The sequence below is a fragment of the Telopea speciosissima genome, chromosome 8 (assembly GCF_018873765.1).
Source record: "Telopea speciosissima isolate NSW1024214 ecotype Mountain lineage chromosome 8, Tspe_v1, whole genome shotgun sequence".
Classification (NCBI taxonomy): domain Eukaryota; kingdom Viridiplantae; phylum Streptophyta; class Magnoliopsida; order Proteales; family Proteaceae; genus Telopea; species Telopea speciosissima.
In genome coordinates this window covers 8884551-8909126 of record NC_057923.1, presented here as the reverse complement: position 1 = coordinate 8909126, position 24576 = coordinate 8884551, and the positions used below count along the sequence as shown (strand labels likewise).

General features: G+C 40.3%; 1 protein-coding gene across 1 annotated transcript in view; it reads right to left on the bottom strand.

Annotated features, from left to right (window-relative positions):
• The window catches only part of LOC122638281 (NAD-capped RNA hydrolase DXO1-like), a 39594-nt gene extending 15018 nt beyond the window's left edge, over positions 1-24576 (bottom strand). Inside the window, exons 1-10 of the mRNA XM_043831165.1 lie at positions 24176-24576; positions 16822-17069; positions 9402-9467; positions 9220-9298; positions 9011-9090; positions 8898-8921; positions 8558-8682; positions 6620-6836; positions 6422-6475; positions 2143-2189 (exon numbers count right to left, since the gene is read on the bottom strand). Coding sequence (XP_043687100.1) covers positions 2143-2189; positions 6422-6475; positions 6620-6836; positions 8558-8682; positions 8898-8921; positions 9011-9090; positions 9220-9298; positions 9402-9467; positions 16822-17069; positions 24176-24497 — 1262 coding nt within the window. The 5' untranslated portion in view covers positions 24498-24576. The remainder of the gene's footprint in view (positions 1-2142; positions 2190-6421; positions 6476-6619; positions 6837-8557; positions 8683-8897; positions 8922-9010; positions 9091-9219; positions 9299-9401; positions 9468-16821; positions 17070-24175) is intronic.

Here is a 24576-nt window from a genome sequence, read left to right as displayed (position 1 = left end):
CGGAAGTGTGTAAACTAGATTGGTAACAAGTTAGGTTTAGGGTTTCGGGTTTTGGAAAAGAGGAAAAGATGGATTTCTAGGGTTTGGCTGGTCAGAAGTTAACCAAACTTGATTGGTTTTCTTAGGAGGGTATGAGGGATAATCGGTCAGATTTGTAGACTGTTCTGACGGTTGGTTTGGGCTGTGCAGAAATTAGGGTTTATGGGGTTTAATAGATTTGGGGTTTTCTAGGGTTTGAGTGGGAGGATGGGGCTAATCTTTGGATCGAGTATCCCAACATGGCAGGGGAGTAATCGATCCAAATATGACAGGTTTTGACAGGCTGGTTAGGTATGTGGAGATTTTAGATTATAGGAAATTGAAAATAGAAAAGGAGAAAGCTAGGGTTTGGGGCTGTAGAGGATTAGAAATAGAATTGGGGGATGGGGAATATTTCAGACTTACTTGTAATGGCAGAATGTAATCGGCAGCAGCTTGTTGAGGAGGAACTTGAATAAAAATCGAATCTTGGACAGAAAACTTGAAGGAGAACTTGAAAGGAACCACTCGGGCTTCACACCGCAAAGTGTCAATTGGATCAAACACCAATCCCACCAACGAACCACCCGGGCTTCACACCGCAAGGTGTCGATTGGATCAAACACCAATCCCACCAACTTCGATCACATACAAAGCAAGTCTTCAAGAGAAGAAAGGTTGCAGCAGTTTGCAAGAACAGATTTCATAAAACAATGAGGTAAAGAGGAGTCCCACAGTTGTCCTTTATTTATATTGGCCAAAGGCCTAAATTCCAATGCAGCCTAGGAATAAAAAATCCCAGGCTGATTCTAAATACAAAACAGTCCCTCTCTATAATTCGTGGAGAGGTGTGGACCCTAAAATATAACTTAAGTTAAAAAGATTCTATTCTAAAACCACCGGTCCAATTTATAACATTAAAACATGAAAATAAACAAAGTATAGGGCTACACGGCTAGTCCCGTATGCAACTTATGTACCCCAATTTTAGGCCCATAAAAGTGACCTATTACATTGAAAACCCATGGAACCAAAAGGCCCAACATGTCTATAACCCAACCCTAAACTTATTTCTAAGGAAAGAAGCCCAGTTTCGTGATAAACCTGCATCACTAATCTAACCATGGGACTTGCTTGAGATTTTTGATATCTTGTTTGATACTAAGAACTGTTGTTGACCAGAATCTTACCTCCATCTGTCAGTATTTGATGAGATATCTTAGTTCCTAGTTTTTACGATCTTAAGTTACTAATTCTGTAACAGTGCTGGTTCTTGAGATCCAACCATTGGATTGAGCCATCTTTTGAAGAGTTGTTCCTTGTTATTTTATTAACTTCATATCAGAATTTCACAATCATCTGAGTTGCCAATCTATTGCTATTAATTGTTCTTGAATTCTGGTTATTTGTCACCTCACTAAGACCCTGGTTATTTGAGTTTCTGAAACCTAACCCTTTAGGCTTCTAGAAACCCATTAAACCCCTTTCAAATTCTGGTTAATTACAGATTTGCCAGTCCCCTAATTAACTTGGAGATATTTACAGAAATTGCCAACAAACATATTCTTTGAAATTAAAGCCAAACTCTCAGCTGTTCCCTCTAATTGTAATGACACCCCAAGGAACATGCATATTGTTGTATCTTGGGGTCTTCCTTCTGTCTCTCTCCAAGTCTCTGCCTCCTCTGTTTGAGGCTCGGGCTCTGTGTATTTTTGATTTTCTTCTCTCCCCCTTCGGGGTCTACTTTAGTTTTTCTTCTATTTGGTAATGAATTTTTTTACTCACCCAAAAAAAACTTATTCTTAGAGTTATTTAGCACTTGGGTGGGCCCAAAACGACCCAAATCTAGGGTTTTAAACCCCTTGGTCGCATCAGAGGTTCTATCTCACATCGTCTTTTTCTCCAGTGGAGCGATCTTATATTATAAGCACATATAACAAATGGACTACACCTACATCAAATTATGGGGAAAATCAAAGGACATGTTCCTACCACAAAGGTAATGTGTGGGGGGGGGTGAAAGGAGCCAAATGCGTATCTAGAACTGCTTTGCGGAATTTTTCAAAATTCAGAATTATCCTTTAAATCAAAAGGAAAATTAATGGAATTAGCAAATAAGCTTACCTAAATCCAATAACAATGTAAGGAACACCTGCCAAGAATGACTGGATCTGCAACATTGGAAACAGAAATAGTAAACCTCAAATACTACATGGTGAAAACTTGCCCAATAAGTAGGACTCAAGACTGTAGAAAATGGGTGAGATAAAATCTAAAATTAGGAATCCTTCAGAAATGATAAAAGCACAGAAGGAGAAAGTAAGTAAAAAATTGCGAACATAGAAATAGTATTAAAAGACAAACAGAAATGAATGGAAACTACACACATTTACTTTTAGCGAAAAAAAAAAATAAAACTAAGGCATAGTTGTCAAGGCATCACCTAAGCGTTCAGGCGGGTTTACAAGGGCTGCGCGGTCGCCCGCCTTCTCTAACTTAACAAGGCGGGTGCCTTGGGATGCCTAGGTCGGCGGTCGATTTTTTTTACATACATTTTCTTTTTCCTCCAAATAATGTTGTTTCTAACAATTTTTTGGGTTTGTGTACAATTTGTGTATAGGTGAGAAGCATGGGATCATGAAGACGTGGGATTTCTTTAGGATCTATTTAAGAAAGAAATCAAACTTCACTAGTTCACTTCTCTTGTTTGCTTACGTTTTCTTTCCTTTAAACAATGCTGTTTTTAATATAATGTTGTTGTTGTAATGTCGTAATGATATTGCTAGACATTGGCAAATTATTGCAAGGATTGAATCTGTATTGTTGTGGCTGTAATGCTGTATACTAGATATAATGGATGCATAAAAAAAGTTGGAACCTAAGCATAGGCTCCTTGTTTCCTCGCATAGGTGGCCCTCCAACTCCTTGGGCCACATAGGTGCCTTGATAACTTGGAGGGGGCCACACAGCACAGCATACCAAGAGAGTGCATTGCATACAAGGAAGGGTAATGGTTTAGTTTGAAGATGAAATTTGACACAAGGTGATGCAGATTCATCACCGAAATAGGCTTGTTTTATTAGGAATAAGTCTAGGGTTGGGTTCTATACATGTTGAACCTTTGATCCCATGGGTTTTCTATATAAAAGGTCACTTTTATGGACCTAAAGTATGGGTACGTATACGGGATTAGGTGTTTTAGTTCCATAGTTTTATTTTGCTGTGTTTGTTCATAAATTGAACCGGTTCAACCAATGGTTCAGTTTAAGTGATTTTAATAGTTTTCTTTTAAGCATTTAGTGGGGCTGGATTAGGACTCTATTTGAGTCTATTTCAGTTTCCTAGTAAGTTATGTTGCCTAATAGGACTAGGTTTCCCTCGTAACGGTCGATCCAAAAACCAGAGGCGAAAAACTCTAAAGCTTTTTTCTTGCTGAAAACCCTTGGCCGCCGTTATACGGCCAGGCTGCTCCCCACCTCCCTTCTCCCAAACCTTCTCTCTTCCTCCTCCTCCCCCTTTCTCCACTTTTTCTTCCTACGTTCGGTACCAACAACGCAGATTGAAGCCTCTCGAACTGTGGTCTTGGGTCGCTCGCTTTGTATGGTCGCCGCCTGGCAGGTCGCCTCTTCTGCTAGGCCTGTCGTTCCCTTGGTTGATGGCCCTTCTTGGCTGTTACCCAATTGGATCCCAGGCTCGTTTTGGCAGCACCCGTTCGGTAGCCGCTTCACTAGGCAAGCTTCTCTGGCAACTGCTTGTTTGGGTCGGCTTCTCCCTCATTCGTCAACACCTCCGCCGTCGTCGTCTGCATCGCCGATGGTGGCAATCTTCCGTCGCTCAATCGCTTGCCTGCTTGGCCTGCTGCCTTGCATCCGCCAGCCTCACTTAGCCTCCCTCCTGCCGGTCTGCTTGGCTTGCTTGGCCTTCGGCCGTTTCTCTACCAGCTGCAAGGCTGCCTTCTTTGCTCGGCCGGAAGCCTCTTCATCGTTGCCCTCCGCAAGGCCAGCGCCCTCCGTCATGGCGGTCTCCTTCGCTTGGCCAGCTGCTCGTTTAGGCTGTGGCCCTCCGCAAGACCAGCGCCCCTCCGCCTTGGTTGCCTCCGGCCGGCGGTTCCCTAACTTCGTCGTGACGGCTAGGAAGATGTTGTGTTGAGATATGTTGTCTAGGGTTTTGGGGGACCCTACCTGGAACTGTCTTTGTTGCCCTTCTTCTTTCTTTGGGCTTCATTGCTTTAGTGTTGCACTGGGCATGCCCATATGGGCTTTTGTCACCTTGTTTCTTGCTAGCCTTATGGGCTTGTGTTGTGGTCCTTAATGGACTTTTGTTTTCCCTTTTAGGGGCTTTTAATACATTTTATAATCAACCAAAAAAAAAGTTGCCTAATAGGTCAAGGATTGGGTTAAGCCTTTCTTTTTTAGTGTAGGAGTCCATTTTTTACTCTTTTATATAAGGTTGTAAGGGGGGCAAGTATTGAACACGAATTTTGATATTAATGAAAAGCTTTTGTTGCTCTTCTTCTCCATTGAAGATTTTTGTCTTGTTTGATCAAGGCTGGTGGGATCGGTGTTTGATCCAATTGGCACCTCGTGGTGAAGCCCGGGTGGTTTGTTGATGGGATTGGTGTTTGATCCAATCAACACCTTGCGGTGTGAAGCCCGAGTGGTTCTTTTGAAGCTCTACATTCAAGTTCTAGTTCAAGATTGGATTTTTATTCAAGAATCTCATTCAAACAAGTTGCTGTCCAGGAAATTCCACAACTATAGCAAGTTTAAATCATCCCCAACCCCTACCTTTTTCTTCTAACCTTCCATACATCCAAACCCTAGATTTCCCCTTTTTGTTTTACTTTTTCCAAGACCTAAATTCTGCCCAGACAAAACCAGCCAGCAAAATCCCTCCTTTTTTTGGATCAAACTCTCCTCTCACCATAAGGAAAACTCGATCCATGTTGCTCCCTTATCTGACCATCATAAACCCTAAAAATCCATCTTTTCCTCTTTTCAAAAACCCAAAACCCTAACTCTAACCTTGCTGTCCATTCAAGTTTACACACTTCCATCTATCAAAAGTCAAAACATCTCAGGACCTTCACTGATAGACTCCCCTATCTTGACTTGACATAACCCATACATCAAACCCTAACCCCTAATTTCACCAAAAACCCTATTTTGATTTAGCTGATTCACCTGTTCATAACAGATCCTGGTTGATTGGCTCCTAGTTGGACACCTTTCATTCTATATTACATGGCCATTCCAAATCGTTTCCTAACCAGAAAATGATACAGAATTTCCATGTCACTTTTCCACACAGCACAACTAAGTACACAGACCAGGTAAGTTACATGGTCTGTGCTGACCAGGGAACCATTAGCCAACTATCAATCCATTTCCTTGCCAGAAAACAAAAGGAAAAAGTTTGGTAATGAGAGAGTGCATCACATACAAGGAAGAGTAAAAGGTTTAATTTGACGCATGGCCATTCCAGATCATTTCCCAAAAAGTTGTCAGAATTATCACATCACTTTTCCACAGGTCACAACTAAGTGCACAGACTCAGTAAGTTACATGGTCTGTGCACACCAGGGAACCTTTTGCCAACTTCCAATTCATTTCCTTGTTAGAAAACAACAGAAAAAAGTACAGTAATGAGTTAAACCAACAGGACATAAACTACAAAATTCTGTTCCACATGTAAGGTTACAAACAGAAAGGTGATGGAGATGACAGTGACAAGGAGGGACTACCTATTGAATGAGCTCAAAGATGATAGAACACAAAACACAGTAGATTAACCACTTTTTCATTTTGATGAAAGGAACCAAATGTCAAGGCCAAATGCTAGAGAGTGGCTCTGGCTGGTCATGACTTACCCTGGCTGCTCTATCTGCAACACTGTTGGCAAGCTTGTGTTTGGCGCCGCTCTCTACCACATTTGGATGGAGAGGAATCTTAGGAGATGGGACCTCCAATTCATGGTCTTTCAACTTGATTTGGAAAGCCATCTCTTTAGATGTCTCCTCGAAGCTGAGTTTTCTCCCTCAAAAGCCCTTTTTTGACTCCCCTAGGAATAACCATATTGTTGTTTCCTAGGGTTTAGATAGTGCTCTTTTATGGTCTCATACCCCCTCTTAGTTTGGTCTGGGGTTTGTATCTTTCTCCCCCCCCCCTCTTTTCCTCTCGCCCCCCCCCCCCGGGGGGGCTTTGGCAATAGATTTTTTATTCACCAAAAAAAATGTTCTCAAAAAAAAAAGATAGCAGATGGATCAAATAGTAACTATGTCAACCAATTCAGTGATATTAATGAGAACACAAAAATTCTGTAAACATACAAAATATATACAAGAAGAAACAGTGCCACAGGATAACCACAGATATCCATAATTATAATTGTAAGCAAAACATACCCAAAATTTGAGTAGTTTCTCTCTTTCATATCTTTCTTCAGTATGATAATCCAACTGTGTCCAAATATAAATGAAGTTAAAAAACCAGTAGTTGCCCAAACAACTCTTCTATTGGTGAGATTAAAGAATCGACATGCTGGGGAATAAAAGAAACGAGTTACTTTTACATAAATAAAACTGATAATAAACAAAAGTAACCTCACGACTTGTCTTCAACTCGATATAGAATCTCCTTCCATCATCAGTGGAATCACAGCAGTCCATCTCAGCACCCATAATAATACGATGAGCCCCTAGTTTAGTTTTGATCACAGAACAGAATTCAACATTTGCATCTATGTGATGTATCCCCTCACCATCAGATATTCTCGAATCTTCCGTGGCAAGGTTTTCAAAACAATAGCCCCAATAGCATCTACTTCAACACCATAGTATAAAAAAGTTATGTTATGGACGATATTCTTTAAGTAGACCAGTTAATCAAGTTAAGAATGCAGAGCTACATTATACAGATGGAAACAGTCAGGAAAGAAAGAGTAGGGCTAAATTATACAGATGGAGTTAGTCAGGAAGGAAAGAGCATTACAATCAGATTTCTTTGTGGGAAGCAAAATATTGAAACAACATAAAGCTTTGCATCAGAGTGACAGATATTAAGAGCAGATTGTGTAGCCTTGTCTGATGGTGTATCTTCATTTAATTTAGAATTATCTTTTGGCATAAGAAATCTCTCAAGTGGGACCTATTATGGTGGATCCTGGTCCATAAATTACAGCGACATTTTGGAATTAGGGAACCGATTTACAAGCTGGCCCTCTGGAAGGGCCATTGCTACTTAACAAGGGTGTGTGTGTGAGAGAAAGAGAGAGTTATTAGTGGGCACACTTTCTCTTCCCTTCTCTCTCCCCCCTGTTCAGTTTTCCACTTCCCTTCTCTCTCTCACCCTGTTAAGTTTTTCTCTTCCCTCCTTTCTCTCTCAACCCTATTAAGTTTTTCTCTTCATTTGTCCCCATATTGAAGATTGCAGTAAAATATGATCATTGAGTTTATCCCAACCCATCCCAAATCATAAGACCCTGGCTTTGCCCCCACTTAAATCCAGATCATTTACTTTATTTCAAACCACATTTTGCTTTCCCTAAATTTTCTTCCAATATCATTCTTAAAACTACCTCTTCTTGTTAATTTGCATCTGTTTTCTTCTGTAGTTCCTAACTTAAAATCTTAAATTCAAATATAAATACATTTATTGTTTCCTCAACATGGATTTAGGAATCAGTATCGGTCATGGCCGATATACCAGATCGGTTTACAAAGAATACCGAGGGGAAAATAGTTCAAAAAACAGTATCAGAATCTTGGGGGGGCAAAATCGTCCGATCCAGTCTGATAGGGCCGATCTATATCAGTATCAGTATCAATGGTGACCGATACTGGCATCGATACCATGAACTAAATGCCTGGTCCTCAAAGTCTCTCCCTTTTAACAAAAACATCCAAGTAGATGTAAACCATGCCAAGGGTGTCCCTAAAAAACAGACTATAGCTGTCAAATCTGGTTCCATGGTAAGGAGTGGCAAGTCTAAATAACTAAATTACACCAAGTCATGGTCGCACTTAGATTTTTCCAGTGACATTATGGTAACTTTATGAAAATTCAAATTCACTTTTAAATTATTTCTCGTGGTTGTTTTAGGCTGAAATTTGACCAGTGAGATGGGTGTGTGCTCATCCATCACATGAACCCACACACAACCATCAATGGATTCCACGTGGCAAGTGTAGATGCCACAAAGCCTTAGTGGCCTTTAGGTTTTCCTCAAGAGAAAAAAAAATTATGGCATTAAGCCCAATATGGTCTAGTTTTGACTTTAACAGGCCCACTTAAAATCTTCAAACGCTATGGAAACCTGGCAGTGCTTCCGGCATGTAAAACAGTTTTTAAGATGGTCTTTATGATTAACAGGCCACTGGCTTCAATACGTAGAGGACCAAATACAGACAGAAAAAGCGGTCCATACTCCAATGCCTAACCTGGTAATTGCTAAAAACACTACCACCACAGGACCCTGTTTGTTCTGCTTTAGTAATAGAACTTTATATTTTCCAAGCAAGAATATACAAAATGGGTGATACCTTCGACGATCTAGTTCACCTTGTGGCCTTTCTGGAAGTTTGTGCACATCAAGGTAAACAACTCCATTTCTCTTGTGCACCCCCATTTCCCAGGGCTCATGCCTATTATAACCAGTAGCCAATATCTACAAAAAGAATAAGATGAGCACATATGTTACTGAATCAGTAATCAAGATAAAATTCTCCAGACTTCATGAGAAACTGTTCAAGAATTGCAAAGAAATTTCTTGCAGTCAATCAAATGGAAAATAAATTACATCAATACTTTACATTATTATTATACAATGAGGTTACCAATCAGGAGGGGGGAAAAACATTATACAATAAAATTGACAATTACCTTATTAAGATTGTTGCGGAAAGTCTGCGAAAGAAAGACAAAGAAAATATCTGTTATAAACTCAAAAGAAGTGCTTTTCCTACACATGCAGCAAGATGTAATAAAGTTCTTACCACAAAATGAATATTTTGGAGTGGGATCTTTTTGTCTCTGATGCAATCAAGAAGGTCACCAAACCCTTGGCAGGCCAATTCTGATTAAAAAGAACAGAGTTTTTCCCTGCATAAATTAGCCTCAAGCCCAAAAACCCTTGAGGAAAAAAGTTGACCATAAACGTCTTTTTGGCCATTTTCCCCCTAAAGCTATTTTCTGTTTAGCATACCTTTTTTATCAATAAAAGATTCGAACCCTACATTCAAGTCAGCTCCAACGTCTTCTGTAATAAGGCGCTTAAAAAGTCTCTAGCAGTGTCAATACCAAGAGTCTGAGTTAGACATGTTAAACATCACCATGCTGAGCAAGAATTAAGAAAGTCTGTTGCCTACTGGGTCATTGAAGGCTTACAAGGCTGCGGTCATCAAAGTAAACATCACCACCTTCAATGCGGCTATAACAAGCAACTTCGCAGGGCTATTGGATAAAAACAACATTACAACGTAATTTCAGAACACAAGCAAATAAATAAAAGATAGAAAATATGAGGTGCACTTTAGGTAAAAAGAAATGAGGGTGGGCTATTTCAATGGCCTACAAATTCATATTGCCCTGATGTGGGACCCAAAGTCCAATGGGTCCCAGCAGTTGGACGATGCTGAAAAGGGAAAAAAATGTTGAAATAACCGTCCTAGCCATTGTGGATAGGGATGCGGAGTCATAGCTAAGTCGTAGACACCTTACTTACCTAGTTTGTTAGGGTTGTAATTTCATTATAATTAAAGCTGACCTGTCATTATTGACAAGTCGAATCATTCCCCTAATCCTCTAATCCTCAACTTGGTAACAGAGCCCAAAATCCTAAAAAAAAATTTATCTCTAGAGTCGTTTTTTTTCTCCACCACCCGTGGGGGCTCTCGCCTCCTTGTCTAGCATGGTATACTGACCACGAACTATGCCTCACTAACCCTACTGACCAATCGCGCCTCCTCACCAAGCCTTCCGCTGGAAAATGTTCACCACCATCACCGTGCAGCCGCAATCGCCTCTGTCCTCCCGCGCCACGACCATCCCTGGTACCACTGCTCTCGCAGTGACCCTCTGCTGTTGCCACCGTTGTGCACACGACCTTTGGTCGCATCTCCCTATCACAGCCGCAACTCCTCTAGTCATTGTGCCTCCCCATAGGGCTCCTCTCACCTGCGTTGCCACTTGCCACCGCCTCACTCCACCGTGACTCCTCTGGTTGTTGCGCCTCACTGTCGGCACCTTCGATGGCTGCATTGCCGCCGCCTCACCTCACCACAACCCCCTTGTCGTTGGACCTGACCGTCGGTGCCTCTGACGCCTTCGTTGTCGCCACCTCACATCACCATGACCCCTCTAGCCGTTGCGCCTCAATGTTGGGCCCTAACGACGCCTGCGCTACCACTTCCTCCGCGACCGCTTTGTTACCGGCATTATCTTCTCGTGTGCTCTTTCTCTAACTCATGGACACCATGTCTAAGGGAACCAACAGTGGTACCTCCTCCGGAGCTGCAGATGGGTGTCCACTTGGTCGTTCTAGTACCCTTGGCCACCATCTCTCTCTCTCTCCAACCTGGTCCTATCAAGTTGAATGGTCAAAACTATCTCACATGATCTCGCGCCCGCCTCCTCACTATCTATGGGAACAACTTCTCTGGCCTTATCACAGGAGATACACACCCAAGCCCAAGGATCCTGCTACTGCTAACACCTGGTTAGCCAGTGACACTCTTGTTATGTCCTTCTTGCTCAACTCTATGGAGCCTACCATCAGCCTCAGCTTTGTCCTGCTTAATTCTGCCAAGGAACTTTGGGATGCAGTCAAACAACCCTACTCTGAGGTAGGGAACTACACTCAGGTCTATGAAATCCGCCGCCAGGTCCATGCTACTACTCAAAAGGCATTGTCCCTCACTGAATACTACTCTGCCCTACACACTCTTTGGCAACAACCAGATTTCTATCATCCGGTTCCAATGGTCCACCCTGATGATGCTAGTACCTTCCAGAAGGAGAGGGAGATGGAGCGTGTCTATGATTTTCTACAACAAAAAACTCAGCCTTATCCCAACTTAATGGGGTCGGCTACATGGGTCCAAACAAAATGAAGTAGGGGAAAAAGACAAAAGAAAAATGGAAGATTTTCTCCATTCATCTGGCATCTTCCTTATGCTCATAATCTTGTTAAACATGCTAGTTAACCAAAATACCCCACAACTTCCTAGGGATTTCCATCCTTCTATTGGAATATCATTTAGGCCTGGTGTCTTGCCTGTTTTCATCTTTTTTTAAGGCTTCTTTAACTTCCGCCACACTAAATTTCACAGATACCTATGCTGTGTGGTGTCTTGTTGAAAAGTGTAATCGTCCGGCTCATATCTATTCGACCTATCCCCAATTAGTAGGTCACAAATAAACTCATCCCATCTCTTCACAATGTCTTCATCTCTTACCAACACTCTTCCATCATCACCCTTGATACACCTCACCTAGTCGAAATCTCTACACTTCCTTTCTCTAATATTAGCCATCTTATATATAGCTTTTTTCACCTTCTTTTGTGTTTAGGTTGGTATAGGTATCCTCATATTTCTTCGCCCTGCCATCCCCACAATCTTTCTAGCTTCATTTTGGCATAATTATATTTCTTTTTATCCTCTGTTTCTTTAGTCCTTTGCCATATCTTAAAACAATCGTTCTTGGTCTCAATGGCAACTTGGACCTCATTGTTCCACCACCAAGTCTCCCTAGGGGCCTGACAGCTACCCTTTGCTTCCCCTAGCACATCTTTGTCAGCTCTTACCAATACTAACCATAGTTCTTCACCTGGTAGTAGTGTCTCCTCTCATTCAGATATGATCAATCATCTTCTCAAACGAGTTTAACAACTTGAGACACCTCTTCCACCTCCACAACTACATTAGCCCATTCAGGTACACTTACATGTTTTACCTCCTCATTCCGGTGCGTCCTCCCACATGGCTGGTAAGTCACATTTGTTTACTTCATTTTAGCAATCTGATTCTCCATCACACATTGTCCTCGCCGATGGATCTCTTACTGATGTTACTGGTTGTGGGGTTATCCCCCTGTCATCTATGATTTCATTATCTTCTGTTTTGCATGTTGGAAAAAATGCTCCTTAATCTCTTCTTTGTTAGTCAGTTTACGAAACATTTTGACTGCTCTATTACATTTTCCTCTTCTCATTATATGTTTCAGAATCTCATGACAAAGACGACGAATGGTGGACGACATGAGCGAGATGGTCTTTACAACTTTGACATTGCTTCTTCATCTATGGCGGCATCTGCTGCCTCTACTAGCATTTCGCCCCCTGCAGTGGCATTATCGACTAGGACACCCTTCCTTATCCAAGCTCCAATATATGATCCCTACTTGCAAGTCTACTCCTCATCATGAGTGTGAAGCTTGTGAGCTTGGCAAGCATCACCTTACTGTTTTTTCGTCCTGTAGTGAGTCTAGAAGTAAATCCTTATTTGATTTGATTCATTATGATGTTTGGGGCCCATGTCAGGACAAGAGTCAGTCCGGTTTTTATATTTTTTGTCCTTTGTTGACGATCATTCACGAATGACATGGTTGTATCTTTTGAAAGATCATTCTGAATTTGTGACTATCTTCAAATAATTTTAAAACTAAAATAAAAGTTCAATTTGGTGTTTGTTTTTAGATCCTGACAATGCTCTTGAAATTACCCAAAATGCAATTTCCTCTTTTTATTCTGACAATGGCATTTAATAAGTGTCATATTGATAACCTATATGTAGCAGAGATGAGGATGTTAAGATGGATGTGTGGAAAAACAAGGATAAAGTACGGAATGAACATTATTAGAGCGGTCTTGGGAGTCACCCCAATCAATGACAAGCTCCAAGAGAGTCATTTAAGGTGGTATGGTAATATTAAATGGAGGCCTAGGGACGCCCCAGTAAGGAGGAGTGATATGATTCCGATTGAAGGAGCTAAAAGAGCTAGGGGCAGGCCTAAAATGAACATAGGAGAAGTGGTGAAGAAGGACATGCATAGTCTAGGTCTTGTACCAAGTATAACCTCGGATAGAGCCTATTGAAGGGTAAGGATTCATGTAGCAGACCTCAATTAGCTGAGATTTGACGTGCAGGGTTGTGACTCTTTCCTCTTACTATCTTTCATCTTTCATTTTTCTATTTAGATCCATCTTTCATTTGTTCTCTTTCCCCACCCCTCTTTTCCCATCTTTTCTTTCCCTTTTTGGTTAGAACTCAATTATCCTTACTTTGTTTTGTTTGGATCCATGTAGACAATCCCATTAAGTTGGGATAAGGCTGAGTTTGTTGATGTTGATGTTGTTGTTGTTGTTGTTCTTATTCTGACACTGGCATTATTCATCAGACCAGCTGTTCTTATATACCTTAGCAAAATGGGGTGGCCAAACGTAAAAACCGCCATTTGTTAGATATTTCTAGGTCTTTAATGTTCCATATGAATGTACCTAAAATTTATTGGGATGATGTTGTGTTGATCGCTTGTTTTTTAGTTAAATGGATGCCTTCCTCTGTTCTTCAGAATAAGATTCACTTTTCCGTTGTTTTTCCCAATCGTCCCTTGTTTAGTCTATCTCCTCGCATTTTTGGATGTCAATGCTTTGCCCATAACCTTTGTCCTAACCTTGATAAATTGTCTCCTTGAGCCACCAAGTGTATTTTTTTGGGGTACTCCAATACTCAGAAGGGTTACCGATACCCTCTTACTTGTCAACAGTTTGTTAGTGCTGATGTTACCTTTTTTTTTTAAAATGTCCCATATCTTGGTGGGTAGGTTTCTGATTTGGGACCTTCTTCGCCCAATCCACCTCCTCTTCCTCAACTTATTACTCTTGAGGATACGGTTTCCACTCCAACTCCTTAGCCTCCACCTAAAGGGGTGCCTTTCAAGGTATGGACGCTCCACCCGAAGCAACTACCATCTGCCACTGACGTTCCTCTACTTCCCCCATCAGACTCTTTGCCTGGAGATCCTTCCTTTCTCGACAATCTCCCCATTGCTCTTCGTAAAGGTACTCATTCCTGCACTCAACTCTCTTTGGTAACCTATCTGATTGCTAATTATTTCTCATCTTACTGTTCCTCTTCGTACTTTTTCTCTTTCTATCACACCTCATTCCATTCCTCATTATAAAGCTGGCTTGTCTCACCCTGGTTGGAAAACAGCAATGGATGCCTCGCTCTCTCGCAAGACTTGGCCTTTAGTTGACCTACCTCCTAATAGGGATCCTGTCAAGTGTTGGTGGATGTATACTATTAATTATAGCCCTGATGGTTCAATAGAGCAGTTAAAAGCTCGCCTAGTTGCTAAGGGCTACACTCAGACCTATGGGGTTAAGTATTTTGAGACTTTTTCGCCTGTAGCCCAGTTAAATTCTGGAGGTCCTGATATCTTTGGCTATTAGTCTTGATTGTCCTCTTTACCAATTCGACATCAAGAATGCAATTTTTATATGGTGATCTATAGGAAGAGGTTCATATGGAGCAAACTTCTAGGTATGTTGTTCAAGGGGAGGACCCTCAAAAGTTTGTAGGCTATGCAAAGCCATCTAAGGACTTAAACAGTCCCCACGAGCGTGGTTTGATAAGTTTAGCAGAGTTGTTGCTGCATGTGGGTTTTCTCAGTGTTACTCAGATCACTCTGTTTTTATTCGTCGACAAGACTCTAATGTTGTTATTCTGGTTGCCTATGTTAATGATATAATTGTCTCTGTAATGATATAGCTCGGATTGCACAGGTTAAGACTTATTTACAGCAGCACTTTTAGACGAAAGACTTGGGTGATCTCCGTTACTTTCTTAGTATTGAAGTTGTTTGTAGCAGTAAAGGTCTCGGTATGTCTCAACTGAAATATGTCCTTGATCTTTTAAGTGAGACAGTCAGGGATGCTACACTGTAAGCCTGTGGATACTACTATGGAACCTCATGTCAAGCTTGGTGCATCTGATGGCAAAGAATTTGAAGATAAGCATCAGAATGGAAGACTTGTTGGCAAGCTCATATGTCTTATTGTTATCAATCCTGATATCTCGTTTGTTCTTGGTGTGATTAGGCAGTTCATGCAAACACCTAAACTTGTTCATTGGGACGCAAACTGTCGTATAGTGCGATATCTCAAAGGTGCTCCAGGAAAGGGACTTATTTATCGTCATCACGGTCACACTAGTATTGTTGGTTACTCTAATATTAACTGGGCTGGCGCTAATGGCGATAGATGGCCAACTACTAGGTGTTGTACCTTTTTTGGTGGAAATCTTGTTATGTGGCAAAGTAAGAAGCAGACCACTGTTCATTGGGAGGCAGACTGTCGTATATTGCGATATCTCAAAGGTGCTCCAAGAAAGGGACTTATTTATCGTCATCACGGTCACACAAGTATTGTTGGTTATCTGATGCTAACTGAGCTGGCGCTAATGGCAATAGACGGCCAACTACTAGGTATTGTACCTTCTTTGGTGGAAATCTTGTTGCTTGGCACAGTAAGCAGCAGACCAACATTGTTTGTTCTAGTGCTGAAGCAAAGTATAAAGCTATGGCTCATATTACTGCAGAGCTGATGTGGCTTCGGTCCTTTGTTCAGGAACTTGGATTTTCTACCCAAGCCAATAGAAATATTTTGCGCCAACCAAGCTGGGGCTATTTATATCACTAACAATCCTGTTTTTCATGAGCGGACACAATACATCGAAGTGGATTGTTAATTTGTTCGAGATGCAGTAATGAAAAAGTTGATCTCCACTTCATTTGTTAATTCCTTGAGTCAGCTTAGGGATTTGTTCACCAAAGCCTTATTCCAGAATGTTTTTCTTCAAGGTTGTTCCAAGCTGGGCATGGGTATGTCTATGCTCCAGCTTGAGGGGGAGTGTTAAGTAGTGTAATGTTAATGTCTTGGTTTATTATACTTGTGGGGCACTTTTGTATTCTTTATTATTAATTAGTATTAGTGAGGGGTGTTTTGGGTACTGTTGGTTAAGTCCTATTTGAGTTGTACTTGAAATACTTATAGATAGATGATAGCAGCCGATGGTTGGAGTATTCTGTTTACAACACAACCGTGAGCAGTAATTCTCCTTCTCTCAGTTTCTCTCCATTCTCTCTCTCCCTTTTCTTTTTTGCTGGTTTTAGTGCTCTGGTATTGTCACAGTTCTCACGATAGGGGTGATTTGGGAGGACAAGATCCTAGGTATTGCATCACCCTAAGGTAGAGGTTAACACCAAAGTTTCAGGTCAATTAGGAATTGGACGAAGGACCTGTAACCCTTTCTTCTTGGGCCAGCAGTACCGCTAACAGGGGAACCAGTATAACATGGAAGGGAACTCAGTAACAAAGTAGGGAAAGTATAGGAAGAAAGAAAGAATATGGAAGGAGTAACGGGAGGCATCCGAAAGAGATGAATTCAGATCAGGACTACAGGAACGAGAGAAGAAGAGAACAAGCACAGCTCCACAGCCGTAAGAGGTAAACCAAGCTCAAATTTCATTGATTCCAATCTATCCAACAATTGGGATTACATGGCCATTTAAATAAGAAAAGCGCTTCTAATTCTCTACCTAATCTGAAAATAGAAACTGAAATCAAGTAGGAAACTACTTCAAAAAAATAAACTGAATAAGACTAAGTATATCTACTTCCCAGCTCTATAATAAAATGAAAAACCAAAAAAAAAAGGCAATTACAAAAGTAATACTAACAAAAAAGAAAAACACCTATCTAACCCAGCGTGTAACGCAACAAAAAGAGAACGAATTAAATTACCTCCTGAAATGCAATAGATTTTCTAGATAAAGTTTCTTCACTCTTTGTAAGCTTCAAATCAGAAACAAAACGTTCATCATGACGCCCATTTGAAAATTTAGAGCCAAAACCATAGTTCTGTCTTTGATGATAAGGCCCAGGTCGAGGGAGGATGCCACGTCCCCTATCATTATGGTATCCAGACTGCCAGCGACCACGCCCAAAAGTCCCTCTAGCATGGTTGTTATTGTTTCGGATAGGAGGTAACACTGCCACGTCGATTGAAATCCAGCAAGAAAAGAAATAAGAAAACATTCGGCCTTGGAAAGCAAAACCTAGGATAATGAGAACCTTCAATGCAAATGCATGCCAAAAAAGTGATTCCGATGACATCAAAAGGATAATAATCCAACAAGTATCAAAAGGAACCAAAAGCTGTTTCCTACATTTACTTATAAAGCACATAACTATGACCCCCGAATCATTTTTCATGTCTACTGTTTTTTGTGTAGATTTAAAAGGTTCAACAGAGTATCAATAGGGGATGGGCAATAGAAACAAAAATCTCCACTATTAACATTGTAGTGGCAACTCAACCCCCATCCACCCTCATTGAGTTAACTTCCTCTCAGGCATAGTTCAAAAATTCGAATTTTGGTCTCATTTTGACATGACCAATAAAAACAGAAACGGCCAAAATTTCGCCGAAACAGTGCAATTTTTTCCATTATGTTTCAGTTGGCCGTTTCAGGCGGCAAACAGCCATACTAAGCTCCAATACTTCAGAAAAACCTTATTTTAGCCTATATACAGGTATGCAAATCTTTAGACTGCATTTGGTAACACTTCTGTTCCAGAAACGTTGTTTTTTACCTTTATCATTGTTTTCCGTTTCTATTCTGAAAACACGTTTTTTGCCTCTAAAATGGTGTTTGGTAAACTTGTTCCAAAAACGTTTTCAGAACAGAAAAACATCTGCACAGCCGTTTGGTAAACCTGTTCTAGAACATTTTTTATCAAAATAATCAGTAATTACAGATATGCCATTAATTGACTAACTTACTTAAATTCAACATGTGATTATGGGATTGCCACCATGATCATGTATGGCACACCAAAATTAATGACAACAATGTCAATACCATCTCACACTAAATTAAACCAAATGCAAAAAAATATAATTTGCAGTTAATTGACATAACTGCAACAAAAAACTTAACTAATGAGAGATATGAACAACATGTCTAAATATAAGCTGATCAAAATTATAACACCCAAACATAAAATCCATTAAACAAACTTAAAAATTGTACTTAACCAAGCCAGCAAAGACTTCATAAAATCCCAGAAATGAAGTTCATAATTGCACTTAAACAAACCTCTCATCAACATAAAATCCCAGAAACTTTTAACAAACAACTGGAACATCCAACAAACTTGTTCAAAAAGTAGCAAATAAAACCATGCATAGAAAAACAGACACCAATTTAAGCCATCGACAAGCCAAGCCCTTTTTTCAGGAAGCGTTGTAATAAAGATTTCCCTCTATACTGGGTCAACACACATACAGTTTGGCAATAAGCCTACATCAGCGGAGCAATGCCCTAAATGAGCTTCGTATTTGCCCAATACTCAACTCAATGATTCAAGAGCACCCACTCCTTGTTTTTACAATACCCATTGTAAGGGAGCATCCACCCCCGCTATCAAGCACCCACTTGATAGCCAAATACAATGATGGAAAATAGAAATGGACTTGTAGACAATTCCCTAAATACAAGTATGAGTTGGTTCAGACTTTTTTTCAAGTACCTAGTCTACCCAAAAACAAAACTGAGTCACAGGACTCAAATCTGATATACAAGTAATGGGAAACAAAAGTTTTAATCAAAACTTAATCTCTGGAGAGCCAATAAACTTCAATCAATGCCTTTGATGTGAGCTTGAAGCAACTAAGATGAAATCCTCAATTTGAAACCCTTTTTCTTCACTTTTCTATAGTTTCTACTCCCTAATGCAAACCCAACTTCAATATCCCCACAAAGCACCCAACAACCAATCTTCAATGCTTCAATGGAGCATTTAATCTTTCAAGAATGGCAGGTTTTTGCAAAGGGGGGCTCTCTACTCTCTTTTCCTCTTCTTTTCTTCTCCCACAACCCCTGTTTCGTTCCTGGGTCATGCAAGGGAGAATACAACAACAAAAAAGGCTAAAAAATGCTTAAAACTGACTTCAAAATGCGAATTGAATCACCCGGTTCAGCCATCTTCTGCGCATCGCTGGGAAAATGGTAGTATCTCCCTCATCCGATGTCAAAATGACTTGAAACATGTGCCACTTGAAAGAGGACTCAAAGGTCTACATCTTTAAAGTCACACCATATGCAAAATAGGAATTCTGTAAAATCTGCACAACAATTAATGTTCAAGTCATACCTTCCTCATACAAATTCCGAATGACCTGATTCCAAAGCCAATGGAAATAGGTTTTGCAAGACTAATATATTTGTAGTTTGAGCTTCACAGATACGGCCTCTAAGACAACTCGAAAATTACACGAAGATTATGCTAGTGCAAAAAACAGAGTTCTGAAATTGTTTTGCCTACTATATCAAGGCCACTTCACCTTGATCCTTTCCACTCTCTATTCACCATAACATGCATGATATCCAAACATGTTGTCACATCAAAATCATGTTACCACATCAACCATACACACAAAGAAGGACTGAATGCCAATGCCAACAATGACAACTCTTCAATCATGCTTGTTGTTACTATTCTGACGGCACATGCCCAACATTTGATGCAGATTTATCATCAAACTGGGCTTCTTTCCTTAGGAACAAGTTTAGAGTTGGGTTATATACATGTTGGACCTTTGATCCCATGGGATTTCTATGGAATAGGCCACTTTTATGGGCCTAAAATATGGGTAATTAGGTTGCATATGGGATTAGCTGTTTTAGTTCCATACTTAGTATTATTTTGGTGTTTTTATTCTTAAATTGAACTAGTTCAACCAGTGGTTCAATTTAAGTGATTTTAGTAGTTTTTCTTTTAAGTGTTTAGTTGGCTGGATTAGGGCTCTGTTTTGAGTATTTCAGTTTCTTAGTCAGTTTAGGTTACCTAATAGGTTAAGGATTGGGTTAGGCCTTTCTTTTTTTAGTGTAGGAATCTATTTTTTGAGTCTTTTATATAAGGTTGTAAGGGTGGGCAAGTATTGGACACGAACTTTGATATCAATGAAAAGCTTTTTGTTGCTCTTCTTCTCCATTGAAGAATTTGTCGTGTTTGATCAAGGCTGGAGGGATCGGTGTTTGATCCGATCGACACCTTATGGTAGGAAGCCTGGATGGTTTGTTTGAAGGAATTGGTGTTCAATCCGATTGACACCTTGCGGTGGGAAGCCCAGGTGGTTTGTTTTAATTCTCTTTGCATCTCCATTACTGTTCTACAGTCAAGCAATGTAATATCAAGATTCTCTTCATCAACTATCAGAAAACATATTGCAAAGCTTTTGTCTGTGACATTGGATGAGTGGATTGATGATGAAATTGACTTGATGGTTGAGGTTGGCGGTAATTCTTCTGCTAACAAAATCTATGATTTATTACTCCCATCCCTAACTTAATATATTTGGATTCCCATTGTTCTCTTAGTTTCCTCATATGATTTATTTCCCAATGTTCTCTTGGTTTCCTCATATGATTTATTTCCCATTGTTCTCTTGGTTTACTCATACGATTTCTTGCCTCATTGGTCTCCTAGTTTTACCCTAAGATTGTTTTACCTTTTGATAAAAGATCCTGGTTTGGTTCCTAGTTTGACTATTCAAACCTAAGACTACATTAACAATTCAGTCACATACTTGGTGGTGAAGCCATTGAGGTGGTGATGCCCAACCGCAAGCCATAGGTTGTAAAATCCGCAATAAATTTAAACTTTTTGGTACTTGTATGATCTTAAGTTCCAGCTCTGTGTCCATGATTGCTTCGATGCTATGGGCTGCATCGGTCGAGGACACAGATGAAATACTCGACACACCTATGGAGGATTCCAAGGATCCTTCCCAACTTGCCCTTCTGGAGTCAGAAGACCCTGATGGAACCCTGCACCGGAGTTACCTGTGTCGGATTTGCTGCCTGGAGGCTATGCAGAGGCTTTCCCTCAATTAGAATTATTATAAATATAATTTAAATGTATTTATATAATGTTTTGTACGACCAAATAGAATTAGAGGGGTATTTTAGTCAAATTGCCTCTGTGGGACCCACATCCCCAGTGGGGAATCCTGTTCCAGACAATTACCCGTATCCGGATCACCCCTGATGTCGCATGACATCTTTCTATGGTGAAAATAAGACAATAAATACAAAAATTCAGGTTTAAATCTAATATTATGCCCAAAAGACCATACTGCCCCTTAGTGCTTAAATATCACTTATATATATATATAGATAACCTTCTTTAACTATTCACAAATCACAAACTTAACTAAGGAAAGCTGAAAAATTCGTCCCAGCTTGGAGAAGAAAGAAAGAAAAGGGAAAAGAGAAGAGAAGAAGGGAGAAAAGAGAGCTGTACTTGAAGGTTTGGAGTCCATACCTGAAATTGAGCTTTGAAATCTCCAATTGAGACTGAACTGCATAACTAGAGGCTGCCTGCACTTTGTTTCTGTTTCTACACTAAGATAAGCCATGGAAACTTACTGATTTTCCCTTTTGCTTCCCTTCTTCTCCAACCTAAATTCACCTAAACAAGCTTACCACCATTAAAGCTTCAAGGCTGAGCTTGAATATTGAAATTTTGCTATGAATTGGACTGTTTTGGAACAGTCCTAGACCAATTAAACCTGAAATTGTGTGATTAACCCCAATCTGACCCTAGCTGCTGAAACTATTAACTATGAAATAAACCCTAAGCCAACTAATTTAGGTTTAATTGATAAAATCCCTAAATTAGGAAGCCAAACATGAAATTGAACCTCTAATTAGACTAACCCACCTTAGTTTTAACCTAAAACACCAAATTTGGACCATGCATGCAAAGATCTGGCCAATTGAAGCAAAACCCCCAAATTCGGACACTGGGCCGGATGCTGTTGCAGGCCCAGGGGCGGTTGACCAGCTCCCTGGAAGTCTGCATCCGGCTCCCCCTTTTTGATGCCCCTATAACCTAAACCCTATGGGACTTGGCCTTGGACTGTCTCAGGACCTAATGAGTGAAATTTGTATGTTGTTATAGAGTCCTGTTTCTCTGTTCTTGTCTTTTCTTTGGTCTTGGAGAGTTAATTGCAATAGGCTAAGCTACATTTCAGGTAAGGGGATTTTGACTTTAATTTCGACGTGTTTGTGATATTTAATTTTGTTTTGTTATGGTTTTCATGTCATGCATCATACTAATAACACTGATCATGTATTTTTGTCAGCTTTAACTTCTTTGCATTAGATGTGCATGATATTAGGTTGCATTTCCATATTGCATTTTGTATTTATTACTTGATTCTTGGAATTTATTATGATGTTGATGTTGTTGGACAGAATTGTTGTATTATCTATTATGATTCATATGTCATTATGATAGTATGCATTGGGTTAGGATTGGCATGAACGCAGTGCTACGACCCTTACTAATAGGGGTTGATGTGTTGGATAACCCGTGGTAGTTCCAGGGGCTAATTCCGGAATGCCATTCACTGTCCCATGTTAGCGTGTGTACTCCGCTGTGGGAACAAACAGTAGGGTAAGTCATTTGGGGTCTGCTAGGGTCCGATGAGTTCATGCCGGAACTGGCGGGTTTCTACCGTAGTAGAGTGGTATTCTTGGGAAGACCGATGAGTTCATTCCGTGACTGAAAATATCATACCTACTACAGTAGCACTTATACCTCATGAGACTTAGTATTGTTGTTAGGTGCATTCTTAGATCTAGGTCATGCATCATGGACTATTTGCACTTGCTTGTGTGTTTCCCTTACTGGGCTCGGTGGAGCTCACCCCCGTGGATCCTTATTTTTTTTCCAGATGATCTTGTTACTGCTTCTGTGGGAGTCTCCTCTACGCAGGACTCTCCTTCAGCCCTTGGAGTTGATGCTCCTCCGACGGTGGTGCACGATGCTTCGTGCTCGTGCGATGACTGTGCGTTCTCCTGAGATACTGCTAGATTCAGGCTTCTTCCCCTCTTTTACTTATACACTTTTGTATAGTTTATGTACATAAGACCTTTTGTTTTAATTCTTTTGTTTATGGAAGAATCACTGTAACTCTGGTCTTTTGAATATGTATATATATCACTGTTCAGTTTTGTCTCCCTTTATTGTTGCTTTATTTATGCATTTAATTGCTTCCGCTGCTTTTAATTCTGTATTTGTGGATATGATTGCGAATAGAATACAACACTTGCAATCCTGGTGGGTTGGTTGGATGTGAGACACATCTAGTCATACTTGGCCCTTAGAAACCGGACCGGGGTGTGACATAGGTGGCGATACCTAATAGTCATATCTTCTGCTTCTTATCCCCATTCTCTCTCTATTCTTCACTGTACCAGCAAGCATTCCAACACTATAACTCCAATCATGGGCATCCCTAGGTGACTTCTAACCTTCTATTTTGTTATTACTTAAATTCTGTCACTGCTGTTAAGCACTATCATATAATATTAGCTAATTTTCCAGCGCTGTTTTGAAGTCCCATCTACTGTTGGACAGAAACCTACTTCAAACTTCAGCCAATAAATTCTAAGAATCTAACCATCCGTTTGAGCTGATCATTGAACTATGTTACTCACCTCCATCCCCACTCCATTTGATACAAACCCAGTGTTCAAGATAGTGAATTACATCTGTTGTCTCTACTTGCTATTTTGCTGTTTTCTATACTTATTGACAGTTTTTCATCATCCAACCGTTTGCTCCCGTACATATTTTACCACTAAAGAACCCTCGTAGGCCCTCTAGGATATCATAATTTCACCATCATCGGAGTTATCATTTTAGAGTTCTATTTAACCAAAATTTCTGCTGTGTTTTGGTTCACTGCGATTCTGTTTTCTGTAGGTTTGTTAGTGTTAATTCGTTTCGGCCTACCATGCCTCATCCCTTATTCACTGAGCAATGGACTTCCCTAAAGAAGTATACCCTAACTTAAGGTTCCTAACTTCAAATTCAATCTTAAGGTATTATATGATAAACTAAAGAGGAACGAAAATCAACTTAATAAACATTAAATACATAATTTAAAAAACAAAAAACCAGGACAAACAATGTGAGGAAAAACTGGACGAGGTATGCTCAAAATTATGAAACCCCACTAATAGTCAATCCAATCCATCTAAATATCAAAATCAGAGAAATCCCTCTGAGAAATACTAACCCGGCACAGGATAACGGCTCGTAGCCTGGGTTCCACAGTATTCTTCATTATCGGAACCAAAGAGATCTCTCTCTTCTGAGGCACTTGGCTTCTCTGCTTCTTCTCCATCGTCTTCTTCGTCATCGCTGCTACTAGCGCTGCCACTTCCACTACCACTACTACTTGACTCTCCACCGCTACCGTTGGAGGAAGAAGCAGAGGAAGATGAAGACGAAGAAGAAGAGTCGTGACTGTCTTCTTTGTCCTTCACGCGTTCTTCTTCTTCTTCCTTCTCTGACCCTTCTTCACCAAATAAATCAGCATCTTGTTCTGAGAAATCCATTTGCGTGCTCAGGTAATGAAATCTATGACGCCAGACACAAGACTCATATGGTTCTATCAATCTCGGCAATAGGAACGCA